Below are 16,172 nucleotides of genomic sequence, written 5' to 3' on the forward strand. Positions count from 1 at the left end.
CAGCGCTGTCAGAGGAACAGCTTCTCCCGCTGACATAGCTACTCCTGCTCGTGGGGGCTGGAGGAGTTAAGTCAATGGAAGAGCCCTCTCCTGTTTGTTTAAAGTGGCTACATTAGAGAGCTTACAGCAGCGCAGCTGCATCGGTGCATCTGCCCCGCTGTAAACTCTCTAGTGTAGCTGAGCCCTAAGTCCTGTCCTCTCAGCACTGCCAGAAGCATTTTCCTGCCAGAAGCAGATTTTCTGATTGTCCTGATCAATCTCTCTCTTCCAGTGCATTGTTAAAAGGGAATTTTGATTTTCATTCCGAATTAAACAAACCATGGCCTGTTATGTGGCCTGGCACTAATGAGGATGGTGAGAAGAAACCAAGCCTTTTACTCCTCTCCACTGCTCAAAGAATTGAAAATACACACGGTGTGTAACAGAGGGGAGAGAGCTGGTTATGGGCAACAGCCTCAAGACCTTCAGAGTACAGGAGCCTGAACAGTCACTGTATCTCATTTTTAAAAGAGCACTGCACAACTGTGTGTTGCTACGTATCTTTAAGCCCTTCTATTCTGACCCATGCAGTTTAGCCATCATCCAGGCATTCTGTCATTTTTACCTGGTATTTAGCCAGCAATTTGCTCTTCCAGAGAGAATGGGCAATGTCATGAATGGACAGACGGAGGTTGTGGGTGCTTCCTTTAAAATGCAGAGCCTTTGGTTCTTCCAGTAACTGTCCTCCCATCTGCCTCTCCAGCTGTAGAACTTCCTAAGATTCCGTAAGAACGATAGAAAGTGGTCAGCTTGTGATCAAAGAGACATTATATACAAATGTGCCGTGAAAGGACATGCTATACTTCTGCTCCCTGAAGATCAACTGCAGCGGACAAGGTAATCTGTATAACAGGGAGGACATACACACACATATTGTAAGGTAAACACACATCTATTACAGGAAAGACATTTGTATGAAGGAGTCTGAGAATAATCACACACATCACTCTTATGACTTTACATCACACTTCTAGTGCAAGAACACAAATACAGCCTGTATTATCCATGAGAACTCCACACACTCATATTTCCTTTTAGGAAATACATGATATGACAGGCTGGGACCCACGTTCGGCTTGCTTAATTGCTTGAGAGTGTCTAGGTCAAAGCCCCAGCACACAGGCAATGGTTGCATATTGATAAAGCGTCACCCTGGAAACTGCACACCCTGAGGGCACTTAATAGCAGCTTTAATGTGTTGCCTTCAAGAGCTCCTACCCATGAAGATGTGGTCCTATCAATATACAACTGGTGATTGGCACCAACCAATCAGATTATCCCTGTGAATCAGAATATGCAACAGAAATAAGAAACCTGTTTGTCACAGGGCTATTATTACCTACTGAAAAAATGCAAAACAGTAGAGAGAACATTGTGATAGAGAGGTGTGCATCTAAGCGTGAAAGCACAGTGGTTCAGAGAGCGACTGGAACAGTGACTGATCAAAAGTTGATGAGAGATGGCGGAGAAAGGCTTTTGCTCTGATACACAAAATTAATAATATGCCTATGAGTAATGACACTTCCAGTGAATACTGGGCCTCCTCCCCATCTCTGCGTGCTATCCATAATGACATATAGGCCAGCCACTGGCAATGTATATGAAAGATGAAAACACAAATGCACATATGCTGCTTTTGTACATAAACCCAGCCAGAGACACGATCGCCACACATGCACTAGCTTTGACATACACACAAAATGCGTCATGCACACACAGGTGCACACCGAGCACCACACACCAACAAGAAATCAGGGGCTTTTGAAACAAAGAAAAGAAAGTAAAAGATGGGGTAATTGAAGTTGCTTCCACTTCAGCTGTGAGGCATAATAAGCCGATGTTGATCACATTCAGTATCTAGTTAGCATAATAGAGAAAGCTGATGTCCTCAACAAACCTACCACCTGACAAATTCTAAAGCTAAAATGATGTTTGTTTATCAGCTATTAGAAGAAAAGAAACATAATTAGAAACCTTTTAGATTAAGGTTGTGCCAATCAATCAGTTCCAGCTTCTTTCCACTGTGCCCTAATTACCTCATCAAGATGTCTAAAGAGCAATCAATAGTAATTATCTGATTACTATAGATCTTCATTATGTTCAAATTATCTCTCTGGGATGTCTAAAAGAAGATTCATGGTATTTTGTGCAGTAATTGTACATACCAACGTCTCAAGCATACATATTGGCACATATGGTTAAACAACAGACACTGAGAAGGCCTGTGTGTGAATAGCAGCTTTGACTACACTCATCTACTTTCTCCAACACTGGAGTTAGGGCTTCAGTGGGATCTGCCAGTGCTCAGTATTGCTAGTGTGAAAAGACGACACTGTGGATTTGAGTATCTAAGGTTAGGCACACAAGCTTGGAAAGATTGGTCTTCTCCCTGTAGGATTTATGGGAATGGAAGAAACCTACTGTAAACCTCTGCTGAAAGAAGCTGAGGCTCAAATTCAGGCTAAACCAAAGAAACTGAGAATGGGGAGAAGAAGGGATACCCAGTTCATCTCCTGCCTTTCAGCAGTCTGGCACAGAAATGTTGTGTGGCCTTAAGAGCTTATCTGTACTGTCTTTACAGTACAAGTAAGTATTGCTTACTTGCCTCTTTGGCTGTTTGTTCTACACAGCTATGACCTAAGAGAAGAAACCCTCAGCCTGTGCCTTTCCATCTTTAGTTCCAAATCCCGGCCATTACGTCTGCTTTTTCAGATAAGTAAGAACAGGCTCCCACCTTATTCCTCTCAATGCCCACTGGCAGAGGAGTCCTATCACGCAATAGCAACTCCTCTGCAATTCCTGACAAACTCACTATACCTAACAGATTGCTGTCTTAGTATTTATCTATAAAGAAAGTTGTATAAGGTGTTACATGAAAGCTTATCTGATACTGGCCATCATAAATATTGTGAGATATATGATGTATGGGGTTATTCAAGAAGTTGTAGGTACGTACCAAAAATATGTATAAACTATGTAAGCAAGCAGGATAGGTAAATGGGCTTTTCCTAGACAAAGGAATGTTGATTTGCCCATCTGCCTAGGTCTCCAATGTCAATCACTCACTGTGCAGGTCAACACAAACCAAGCTTCATTTGCATATTGAGCAACAGGAAAAGAAGTTAACAGGAGAAGGAGAAAGACAATATGGCATCAGCACACCAAAGAACAAACAGTGCTGGAGAAGACCTTTGTCTGGAGGGTACCTTTCAAGGGGATACATTTCAAAGGTTTTCTGGTCTACGAGGTGAAGGAAAAGGAATGGTCCATCACTGAGGGAGCAAAAAGGACAACCCTTTTTGTATCCATGAAAGCTGGATCCTTTTACTATCCATAAATGCTGGAGATGCTGGGAGGTTACTTTAGTTGAGAAAGTGAACTTAGACAAAGATTTTAGCCTGCTAAAGTTAAGTTTAGTCTCCTAGAAGCATATTATACTTTTGTTTTATTTGTAACCGTGTCTGTTCCTAGTACTCTTAGGACTCGACTCCCTATCTTTGTCAACAAACTTCTCTTTGTTTATCTCCAGCAAGTGTCTCTTTTGCTAACGCAGAGGGATAACAAGGTCAATCCATAATTCTAGGTGCCTGGGAAAGTGTCTCTCACTACTTGTATAAGCACCTTGATGACGCCAGTAATAAGATCTGAACTTAGGTGTCTTCCTGTTGGGGTTGAATAAAATACATCTTTGCTCAGCAATGGCCCTAATTCAGTATCCTCATGCCGACCATGTAAGCAAGATACGAGCTACCAATATTTTGAAGCTGCCTTCTAATTAAAGCCACAGCAGGAAGAACTTACATTTAATAACAGTTTGTGGCTTCAAAAAGAAGATGTATAATTTTCCTTTCTCCATGAGACAGGATGTATGTGCATGAATCCAAATAACCAATAGAAAGTAACATGAATAATATGCTACTGGAAACCCAAATATCACACTGGGGCAGAAGGTAAAAGAAGTTTGCCATGCCTGTTAAACTGTGATCTGCTTCATCGATAAAGTGTGGTAGCTGTCTTGTGGACCAGTCTCTTCTGTAATTGCCATATTGAGAAAAGAAGCTCAGCAGAGTGACAGGAGCCATTTAAATGGATAGACAGGAGTAAAGCAGTGATTCTCAAGCATTTCCATACTGTGACCCCATGTTACAACCCAAATGTTTCAGATCTCCCCTCACATCTAATCATAAAGAAAGGGACAGTGGTTGTGATCCCTCCCAAAACCTGTTTGCAACTCCCTTGGGGGTCACAACCTTCAGGCGGGGGACTTGTGGAGTGAAGGAAACTCTCCTATGGATCAACATTAAAGAAGGAGTCAGCAATTCTGCTTCACAAATAGAAGGAAAAGAAACAAGCAGTTTTCACAATAACCAAGCCATTATTTGTGACAAGTCATTAGAGTCCCCAGACTGCTCAGGCTGTTTTGGGAGAGAGAGCTTACTCTGCATGATTAGAGGGAAAAGTTGTTGGATAAATACAGCACTGTGCTTTCTAGAGCAACTGCTCATCGTCCCTTAGTAATTGTTGAGATGGATACAGTACGTGTCAGATTTCTTATTTCTAAATAATAATAGAATGTATTTGGCCAACAATTAAAATAAATACATAACCCTCTAAATGACTCCCCAAACCTCAGACATTCCAATGTGAAAACATTTCCTGTATCCATCATCATAGAGCTGTTGATCTATTGTCACGTTCCTGGCTCCCATCAAAACTGCAAGGGGAAACTACCTCCACTCTGCTTCTCACCCCCTACCTACTTCTCTTTAACAGGAGTGCTGGAATAATTCTTATAGTGGGGGTACTGATTATAGAAACCATATATTTGGTGTTTGTTATTACTACTTCAACCCAGGGGTGTGACAGCACCACTATTTCCAGCACCACTACTCTTTAATGTTACTAAATTCAGCTTTGCGGACTGCGGATTCAGCAACCTCTCCTCTGGGATGTGAGGAATTCCAGCCCACATCGCTGATCTACCCCAGTCCCAAATCACTATGATCCCAGACATCCTTCAAATCTCTGTCAAAGTCCTGAGCAGCCCTTGTTCCTACTCTCCAGCTTTCCACCCAAACTCTCAAGATCCCCTGAAACAACCACAATCCTTCCAGTTATAGACTGGATCCCTTTATTATTATTATTATTATTAATTATTTATTTGTATTGTGGTAGTGCTAGGTGGCCCCAATCATAGATCCAGGCCCCACTGTGCTAGGCACTGTAGAAACACACATGAAAAAGAGGGCCCTTGTCCCAAAGATCTTATAATCCATGTTTTGCCCCTCAATCAGCCAGAAGAGCTGCCATAACGGAAGCATTCCCTGCCCCTGTCATTCTGCAGAGCAAAGGATTGGGACTTAGACATCAAACCCTGGTCTCAAGCCTGGCAGTGCAAAGTGCTGCCATTGAACCAAGCCCCACAACACAGATTTTGGTTATCTTCCATGTTTCTCCTTTAATCTTTATGGTTGATCTGGCTAGGCCCTGTGTGACAGATTCTAACTACATTGCAAAGCCCCATTCACAGTCCTTCATTCTGAGGCCAACCTATTTTTTCCCTTCCAAAGACTCTTTATTTTCCACAAAACTGTGGTTGAAGTGTTCATCCTCTGCTGAAGAAAGTGGACGATGCTAATATCACTCTGTGGACAGGAGGCCACGAGGCACTTGTTCACAAGTCTCTGTCAACTGTTGCCCACCCTTGAAAGCCCAAACATGTTATTGTTGGTTCAGTGATAGATCCAGAAGGACTCTTCAGATCTGACTTCAGAAGACACAACACTGCTAACACTGAGCCCTTTGTAGTACATCCTGAATAAATAACTGAGAGCTGGAAAGGAGGTGAGGGATTAACCACCAAATTACAAACCAATCTTACATTCTGACATCCTAATATCAACACAATCTCTCCAGGGATTTATACTCAGTAAATTTCTCTTCCATTCATTATCACTGAATGTTATAAAGGATTTTCTCTCCATTTTACTCAACTGTTCTTATGATCCTTTGCACAGTCTTATTTATTCAGGTGAACTTTACTGGACAGAGTTCCAAATCCTCAAATAAACATTAAAAAAAAAAATCCACTGAAAGGTGTCTAATTGAATTCAGCCATCTCCTGTTGCCCAAACCTTCTACTCTGAAACTCACAGCAGCATTCAAACATCTTCAGTATTTGCTACAAGGCAGCTTTGAATCACTTATTTTCACCTCAGAGCTTAATAAACCAATAGAAAATTCCGTTATGACCATGTGGACCAAAGGGAATAGAGGCATAAGACGGTCTTGGCTTTTGGAGATCCTCAGCCTGGTTGGTACAGAAGTCCCTTTTCCCAACTTTTAAAGAAAAAGAAGTCATACTATGAAAAAATAATTATTGTTTCCAAAGGGGTTCAGCTCTGTCAAAGTCATAATTCTCTTGATCAAGTTCCCAGCCGCTTTATAAACAAACCCAATGCTGAGCATCAGACCACGATATGCTAGTCTCCACTCCGCTCTTCAGTCCACTGCTTTGCTAAATTTCTTAAAGCTATGGAAAGTACTCTGACCACTCCAGTGACAAACATAATAAACTGTAATGTCCAGGAAGACATGATACTAAATGGCATTTGAGATGAAAATGGAATTTTCCAGCCACAGTGAAAGTCAACACTCTGAGAAACACAAACATCTCCCATACTGAGGCAGTGTGTGTGCACATGTTATGTGGCTTGTTTCTAAGTAAAGCTGTTAGCATCTTTCTTCTGTACGCAACACGCAATTCATGTTGCTTAGATATCACTGGCAGTGCCGCTAATCAGTTAGCATTAGGATTTGAACTCTTCTTGCTACCTAGATGGCATCTGTAGATCTGGTTATGATTACAGAAAATCTTTCAATAACCTACATTCATACATATATGTGCACAAGTTCGTATAGTTATTATAATAAGCATCTGTCTTTCTATGTCTATTGTAGGTACTATATATACACAAGTAAACATACTTATGTATACCCACACAATGTATATGTAAACTTATGTATATGCTCGAGTTATATACAGAGAAAGTTAGGTACATAGCTGTAGAAAGCAATAGCCTTGATGCATTTCAGCTGCAAATTCTCAGCACAAAAACAGCACGCAGACAGGTATAACAAAGCAATATAAAAGCAGGCAGTGATTAATGATCCAGGAACTTCTTTTATCATTATCAGCTATTTACAAAGAGGTATTTATTCATTTCATCATCTCGGAGGACCTGGCACTTACCATTAAAAATACATGAATAACGAATGAAGCCCTTGCGCACCTTATGGCCCTTTAATAATGCAAAAATCTCATAATTCAGGTTATGATCCAGGTAAACAAAGGAACAAAGAATGCTGGGGGGGGAAATTAGTTTAGCATTTGAGTGAAATCATTATGCAAAGGACAACCTGGGACTTGGGTTTTTTTTTTTTTTTTTTTTTTTTCCTTTCTATAAAATAGTGTCTTGTCAAGTTCTTCCTCCAATCAAAAATTAAATAAAATAAAAATAAAATGATTTAAAAATGATCTAGAACAGGGGTTCTCAAACTTTTTTTTGCTCAGCCCCTGTTTGGAAATATTTCAGGCTCCGACCACCCCAACCCCGCCAAAAGTGGTAGCAAGCTATCATACATACTCATAGGTGCACTAAATGAACCATGTAATCATTATCTTTGCTGTCAAAGGTGCTGAAGCCTTTCAAAAAGTGGAAAGTAGTTACCATATTTCAAGTTCCCAAACAGAGGATACTGCCAGGAGGAGGGGCAAGTGGAGGTGGGGGTACAGCAATCCTATATCATACCACCTTTACTTCTGCGCTGCTGCTGGTGGCAGCACTGCCTTCAGAGCTGGTGCCCAACAAGCAGCTGCCACTCTTGGTCCACCCAGCTCTGAAGGCAGCATGTATGCCAACAGCAGCACCATATCATCTTGCACATCCCCCTCCCCACAATAGCCTTGAGATGCCCTTTTGAATCAGGACCTCCAGTTTGAGAAACGCTGATCTAGGGAACATAAATTACAAGCAGCTGTACACTAATTAGGGTCTATTCACTGCAATCCTGCTAGAGCTAGATGGTAAAGTGTATGGCATTTACCTTAAGGGCATCCTGAGTGTCATCCAAGCAGTAGACTCGGATGCTGTATTCCAGCGACGAGCAGGAGAGTGGCCCAAAGATGGCCAGCTTGAGACGTTTTGCTGCTGCTTTGGTGGTTGATTGTCCCACCAGGGCGTAGGTGCTAAGTGTTTCTGTCAGGATATGGCAGGATTCTGGGTCTAGCTGGATGTAGCATGGGGTGGTGAAGTTCTCCTCTCCAACCATCACCACGTCCTAAGGGATAAACAGGCAGAGTTAGAGAGCCCAGGCCAGAAACCAGAGAAGCCCATTTATTTTGCATTAATCAGGATTGGGCTGGGGCCAGACAAAGCCTATTCAGAGATAGGGCCTTGACTGCAGAACTCCATTGCCATAGATGCTCATGCAAGTCCCAGAATTTATCTTAAGTCCTTCCTCTTGGGTCATTTTATTAATCAACTTAACATTTCTCTGCTTCTAGATTTCCTTCTGGGCTGGTACAGGCAAATGCTGCTGTATGCTGATAGTCTATACCTGCCATTGGCTACATAAAACTTATGACAGTTTTATGTGCAGCATGTAGGTGCTTTAGAGTGATGAGCAGAGCAGGGCAAATTATGTAAAATATGACAAAAATTTTGCAGGAAAAATGCAACATTTGTTGAATGACCTATTTGAGGAATATTATTTGACCAGCTCCAGACATGAACACTCAATACATTATCTAAGTGAATAATAAGAGTCTTAATTTCTTAAATTTTCATAATCAGTGGTTGTTAGAACTCAGACAGAAGTAATCTCAGTGATGGCTGAATGCCACATGTATAAAGAATATCACCTGCTGCTTCATCAGAATAATCCCCCATGACAAGACCGCCGGGCCAAGGCAAAACACATACAAATCAAATACAAAGAGACCGCTTTTTCACTTTCTTCCCTCTGCTTAGAAGAAAACAGCCCCTCTGCCATTTCCTCCATTCAGAACTGTACATTATAGTTTCCACATGGCACAATGTACTTTAAATGACTTGGGGAAAAAATAAATAAAAGGTGATAGTAATAGATTGTAGTTCTGCAAAAGCAGCTCTGGGTTTCATGAGTCTCTGCAGAACTCATCCACCCTGTGTTTGCTGTCTTGAGGTGAGGAGCAGGTATCTGGCAGCAGACCGAGCAGCTGGATTCAACCTGAGTTTGGGAGCAGATTCAGGATCCCAGGCTAAGGAAGGGCGAATGCAGCACATTTGCAAAGGTGACATCACCTTCTCAAGGGCAGAAGAGAGGTTGCCATCTGCAATGCTGATTATACCCCGCCCACTGGCCGTGTCATGAAACAGTTGTGTTGGCCCTGGCAGGAACTTATCGCCTACGGCAATTCAAGCATCTGGTGGGGGATAGAGATGGAAGAGCTGTTCCAAAAGAGAGAAGATGAGACTCACTGTACTGGAGTCACAGACCTTGTGGACTCTGCAGACAGCATGCAAGCACCAGTTTGGCGTCAGCATGGATACCTCCAGCAGGGCAACACTCTTTCAAGGACAAGAAAGGAGACTGGAGAAAAAAAATCAGGGGATGCCAGTAATGAACACAAAACAAACATATGTACAGTGCTGGGAGATACTCCACTGGAGTGCAGATTAGTCAGCTTGATGTGCATGAATTCACTGGCCCAGAAACGATCCCACGGTGGAGAAAAGCTGGTGCCACAGGCAATATTCTTTCAAGGATAACCCTGGAAATTGGTCCTTGCTGCTATCAGTCCAGGTGCCCATGTCAGTCACACTGCCCTCATTAAAACCTACTCAGAGGAGTGAGTCAGCATGTGCCAAATTTCATGAGAGACACAGAACTGATGGTGGCAGCAAAACAGGATTTTCAGAAGCAAACAAGTCTGCCAGGAGAATGGTTAGGGGAGGTGGCGTCTGACAAAATGTACACACAATGTAGATACCTCCACTGTCTCTTCCTGTTAAAATAAGAAACTCTTGGCACAGGAGCATCGTACCACTTCCCTACCCTGGAATCCACTTACTTCAGCATTACCAGCACTGACTTCAAGCATCCCGTCAAGTTCACTAAGGTGTGTTTTGCCCTAATACTCTACAAATCTATAATGCTGCATTCTGGTTGCATGCCTCAGATCAAGATAGTGAGGAAGAGAGATGGACTCTACTCAATATTAAATACACTCATATAACCCAGGTCCTGCAGCTGAGGATTGTTTGCAGCATTGTTGTCATCTCTTACCCTGTTGAAAACAGCAGTACAAACTAGGGAGGTAGGAATCAGCTGGAAAATACGTTCTCTCTTTAGAATTGATCCAGAACTGACCTTTTCCCAATATTTTTCATTTGTCCTTTCTTTCTCCTTGCCATCTCCCCTCATCACTTCACCATTGTGGCCAGCTAAGACTGAAACCTGACGTGTCAGAATCCCTGAAAGAAGGCCACTGTGCTTCTGTATCTAGCCAACCAGAAGCAGGAGGTATTAAAACTCTCCTGAGAACATATGCCTTTATGAAACTGCTTAAGAGGTCTTGGTTTGGCCAGAGAGTCAACTTTTAGAGTTTTATCCATGCACAGTCCAAACTCTAAACCTTTTGCCTAGTGCAAGCTAAGTTTACAATGTTTTAAAAGAGACTTCTAAGGAAAAATGTATCTCCATTAAAGAGTGAGTTGGATTCCTCTAGTGGGTAATGAATAGTTTCCCTGTCATTTGAACTGTAATCTGATAATGACACTGCCATTCATTATTATGAGTTTTGGCATACAGTTTTAGTATTAGTGAAAGACTATATTTATAGAAAACCAGTCCTTATATATCAGCTGTAAAACTATTTGCTGTTTATCCCTGGTTCATATTGCACAGATATTTCTTTCTCTGTCTCAGACAAAGCACTGAAGTGTTACAAGCTCCCTCTGTATTGCAGGGCATGTTCAATGTCCCTTGTTTGGTAGCCAGGGAAAAGGAAGATGAGATAAATCCAAAGACATAGCTTTAATGCCAATCCTCCTGATTGTGTGCACTCATTTGAAATAGCACGCGTTGACCAGGAGCGCTTCTCAGTGCAGAGCGAACTACAGAGATAGGGGAACAGAGGAGCTAAAGAAAAATACAAGGAACCTTTCATGAAGATTCAAGATGAAACTCACTGTCCTTAAGTGCTGTGGCAAGCTGGCAGCCCTAGGGTTAAATATTTCTCTTGTGCATGAGACCAGCCTGGTGAAGGTTACTTTCTCAAAAGGTAAATCCACCTGGTCATTAACAAAGCAGAGCCAGGCAGAAAGCACTGCGCAAGTTTCCCCCAAACAACTCTGTTGATGTACCCCCAGGCCTCTTTTGAGCAGACCTAGCTAGTCATGCTGAATTGTGCCACAATATTCATTTTATGTCAAAAACAAAAGTGCAATAAAGACTGGGTCAGAGCCCCACATCCATTTCACTTTTCATCTGAGCTATATTTTGAACTGAGTTATCCAGAGCTGAAAGGCCTGTGCTCCCCCGTGCACCAGGTAACTATTTCCAGTGCTTGTATAACCACATAGATACCTGAGGGCATTGCTGAGTCGACTGGGAGCAAAATGTTTCACCCCTGAAAATCCCAAACTTTAGGCATCAGAGTTATATGTATAAGTTTGGTGTTTTTGTTTCCTTAAGACAAAGATGGTGAGTGCTGTGTTGAGTCAGGGCATATGCTGGAAGTCTGTGATCTCACTGTGAACTCACCTCCCACTGTCCTTGGGCTGCTTGGTTCTTCAGCTGGATCTTCCAGTCTTCTGTGTTTGGCTCTGCGCAATGGTGCATAGTTAGAATGACAGGCCGTGTCAGCAACGCTCCTGGAGGCCCGCAGCTCACCACGGGAGTCAAAAGAGTTTGACTGTCTTCCACTGGTGGCCTGACAAGATTACGGAAAGACGTGTTTGTTAGCTGAATTTAAAGGGCTCCAGATGCTGCCAAAGTAAAGAAAAGGTCCTTGTTGCAAAAGGATTGGAAATACACATTTACGGATTTTCACTTTCACAAAGATTTTTGTAAAAAGCACCTGTTTGTTGGGGCAGGGAGAATAAAAAGCAAATAACACTTCATTTTTACAGACCACCCTTCATTCCCAAGGATCCCCAAAGATGTGCCGACCATATACCCAGGTATCATTTCACTCACCAGTGAAATGCAGCCACCAGTCTTTAACATAGAAAAAAAGTGAATGTGGGCTCTTGAAAGCACCATGAGTGAGAATTTTTCACTTCCTAGACAAGAAGAATCATAGAACACAGGAAGAGTATGAAGTAGTGATCACATCTGAAACTTCATGAGAGGATTCTCGTCACTGGAGTTTCCATATACTACGCATTAAAAAAATGCATTCTGGTTTTAGATCCACCAATATTCTGATGATTACCAGATCCAGTAATTTCCCTTAAATTAAAAGAAAGAATTTTGCTAGAACCAGTAATATATCTACAACCAGAATGAACTTTTTAAATGTGCCCACAGAGGATACATGTAGTGTATATGAGAGAAAGAAAAAAAGGAGGAAAAGGTGAAGGGATAGGTGTAATATGTCACACATACTTACAAGACTAGCAATATACAATGTGACAATGAGGAGGGTGGTAGTGAAATATTTGCAATGAGAGTAGAGTAAATCTAAAACAAAGGTGAATTTGTAGTGGGCTTTAGCAATGGACAACTGGGAGTAAGGAATGTTAAAAAAAAAAAAATAATCCCAGAATAACTACTGGGGAGTTTAAAACCATAGGATACTGTACTCATGAGTGACTTTAGCCAACCAAACATCTGGTGGCTAACAAAGATAGCGAAACATGGATCATCAAAGACATCCCTAAATTATATAGAGGACAAACACATGATCCAGAAATCAGAAAATCCAACCCAGTGATGGGCTGCCAAAATCTTAACAACCGGTTCCCTATAAAAAGTTCTGATTTAAGAGGGCGGGCAGGGGAGGGGCCAGGTCAGGGGGAGACATACTCGTGGGGCCGGGGGCCCCTGCAGGGCCTAGGGCAAATTGCCCCACTTGCCTCCCCCCCATGGCCCTGGAGCTCGCAGGGCCCCCCCCCACCCCCCTTACCTTGCCAGCAGCTCAAAGCAGCAGAATGACTCCGGAGTTCAGAATGAGTGGAGTTCAGCTGGGGCCGGCGGCTGGCCACGCTGCAGCTGGGGGGATGTGGGGGAGGGGCCAAGGGAGCCCCAGCCTCCCCAGCTGGGATTCTGGGAGCAACAGGATGGTCCGGCCCATGGACCAGAGTTCTTTGCCCACCCCCTGGCCCTTTAACAACTAGTTCTCCACGGAGGTCTAATTTTAGCAACTGGTTCTCGGGAACCGGTGGGAACCGGCTCCAGCTCACCACTGATCCAACCATAGGAAAAGCCATCCTGGATGTAGTTCTTATAAACAGGGAGGGAATGAATGCGAGTGTGAGGCCGAAAGGGCTTAGTGCAGCTAAGCTACCTGAATTTAACGCAGTATGCAATGAGTTCACAGGACCCTGGGTGGCTCACTGTTGAGTCCTCTAGGTCCAATTCTGAAAACACTTAATCATGTATGGACCTGTATTCATGTAAGCATTGCCATTGATTTCTTTGGAACTACTCATTTTAGCAAAAGTATGCATGTGTGTAAGTGTCTGCAGAATCGGGAACTTGTCTCAACCAAAAAAAAAAAAAAAAGGCGAAAAATAATGTAAACCTCGGGTAACATTTTCAGAAGTCTATGTGATTTAGGAGCCCAAGTCCCATTTTCAAAAGTGACCAAGGCACCTAGGTGCCTGAGTCTCATTGAAAGCCAAGTTTTGAAAGTTACTTTTGAAAATGGGACTTAGGTGCTTTGAAAATTCTACTCCTTGTTAGTATAGTTATTGGTAAAAAGCAGACAAATGAAGGCTGACATGGAAAAGCTGAAATCTATATAAAACAGCAAATCTAGATTAAATATATCTCTGTGTGTCCTATGAGAATTAGCTAATGAATTTACTAAATTAATGGTAATTATTTTTGAAAAGTCATGGACTGAAAACTAACAAATGTAGTACCTATCTTTCAAAAAGAGTAAAATACAGCAATTCTGTCAACTATCATCTGTTAACCTGGTTGTTCTGACATGGCAAAACAAAAACCAAATAAACTCCTAAACAACCAACCTCTTATGGGAGGAAAAAAACTCCTAGTGAATTTTGTAGGACTCTCTTCATTGATTTCATTGGGAGCTGGATAAGTCCCATACAAAACACAAAAAAAATCACAAGGTCACATTTTCAACAAAATATTCCTCATTTTTCAATAAATAACATTTAAATAATTTAGCAGTAAATAACTAATTCAACCATTCAGACTTATGTTTCTCTCCCATACTTCACTACAATACTTTGGATATTAGTGGATTTAGATTTGTAAAAACTCCTGAAGGAGTCTTCTCAGTAGGTTAAAACCACCATGACTTGTTATTAGAAAATCTTTAAAAATCACAGTTTTTGTATTGACAGTCACAGCTGTGGCAAACCCACAGACTTAAACATCTGGTTAACTTAACTCCATCTTAAGGACAACTGAACCATGAGGGCAGGGAGAAAGGCACTGACTTATAAAGACCAAGTCACGTCAAACAAACATGATAAATTTTTGGACTGAACTATAAAATTAGTGGACAAATAGTTAAAAATTGGCTTGGATGTAAGCACTGTTGTACTGAATAATAATAATAATAAAAAAGTAATGATAACACTTAAAGTGATCTCAAAGAAGTATTAAGTCAGTCATTGGCCAATGACGGAGGTTCGTTACAATATAACAAATGTTAGCGCTCAGACAGAGAGAGGGCCTGATTCTGATCTGCTTTGCAACATATGCAGCCATTTACGCTTGTGCAAACTGAGTGCAAATTAAGCATAAAATACTATCGGGTCCTAATGGAACCATTTTACAGCCACTTTTCACAGGAATAAATGATTACACAAGATGAAATGTGTTGGGGAACCTGGCCCAGAATGGTTAAATAGTCTCTGAGTGGAAAGAGAAGAGGAAAAGTCAAATGGACAAATATGCCAGTAATGGAGGTCAGGCTATCTGCATCAGCCTGCATAGATGCAAGCTGGTAATGACCTGATAATGATGAGACAGCAGGGTCTGACCTGGTGTTCTCCAAGTGATAAATAGCAACTGAAAAACCAGTTTCAGTTTCAGTTTCTCTGAAAAAGCAGAAGACAAAACCAAACCTATGAGATTTATCTCCAATTTTAAGTGTACACAAAACATTTTCTCAGTGCTAGTGCCCTTCTCCTGGGCATATACAACATGGCACCATCATGACTCACCTCATGTCCAGAAAAGAACAGAAAACATACAGCTGTGGGGACAATTGATGCTACATTCTCTATTTGTCAGTCAAATGCACACTCATACTCTACCGGTCAGTGCCTAGGATATGGGCGGTCATGTCCACTGGTTAGAGCGGGAGTCATTAGTCAGAAATCAGAGCCCAGGATCACAGGCAGGGTCAGAGGCCAGATGCCAGAACCAAGGTTCAGAGCTGAAGTCAGGAATTGGAGCTGAGGGTTAGGATCGGGTTACCAGAGTCAGGCAAGGCTCTGGCCAAGCAGGGCAGGAGCTATCACAGCCATGGGCAAATGCTTTGAGCAGCCACTGAACGGCTGCTGGGCTTCAGAACTAGTCTGCTGACTCTTCCTACCAATCAGGTGGGGCAGTCAATCTGGCAGCCTACTACAGCCCATCTATTCTCATTAGGGTGCCTTGAGACTGGCTGTGCTGCAGGCCCTGACTCCTACCCCTGTCACATCATCCACTATTTGCTAGAAACGGACCCAACTCAGTGTTTTCTAATGTTTGAGCTAATTTTGTGACTACAGATAACCTAACCCACTTTAAGCTTTGAAAACAGCAACGTAAGGTGGTATAGGGAAGCTGTCTATTGAACTGCAATACACATCGGTGTCATTTAAACAAGAGAAATCCTGTTCCCGTTGACATCAGTGACAAAACTCTCACTGACTTCAGTGAAGTAAGGATTTCACCTA

General features: G+C 42.1%; 1 protein-coding gene across 2 annotated transcripts in view; it reads right to left on the reverse strand.

Moving 5' to 3' along the window:
• UNC5C (unc-5 netrin receptor C) overlaps positions 1–16,172 on the reverse strand; it is a 385,127-nt gene that overhangs the window by 21,939 nt on the left and 347,016 nt on the right. For both annotated transcript variants that reach the window (XM_032762595.2, XM_032762594.2), the window contains 3 exons: positions 11,848–12,016; positions 8,146–8,379; positions 605–754 (listed from right to left, as the gene is read on the reverse strand). In XM_032762595.2, coding sequence (XP_032618486.1) covers positions 605–754; positions 8,146–8,379; positions 11,848–12,016 — 553 coding nt within the window. The remainder of the gene's footprint in view (positions 1–604; positions 755–8,145; positions 8,380–11,847; positions 12,017–16,172) is intronic.

Source organism: Chelonoidis abingdonii, chromosome 5, assembly GCF_003597395.2.
Source record: "Chelonoidis abingdonii isolate Lonesome George chromosome 5, CheloAbing_2.0, whole genome shotgun sequence".
Lineage (NCBI taxonomy): Eukaryota > Metazoa > Chordata > Testudines > Testudinidae > Chelonoidis > Chelonoidis abingdonii.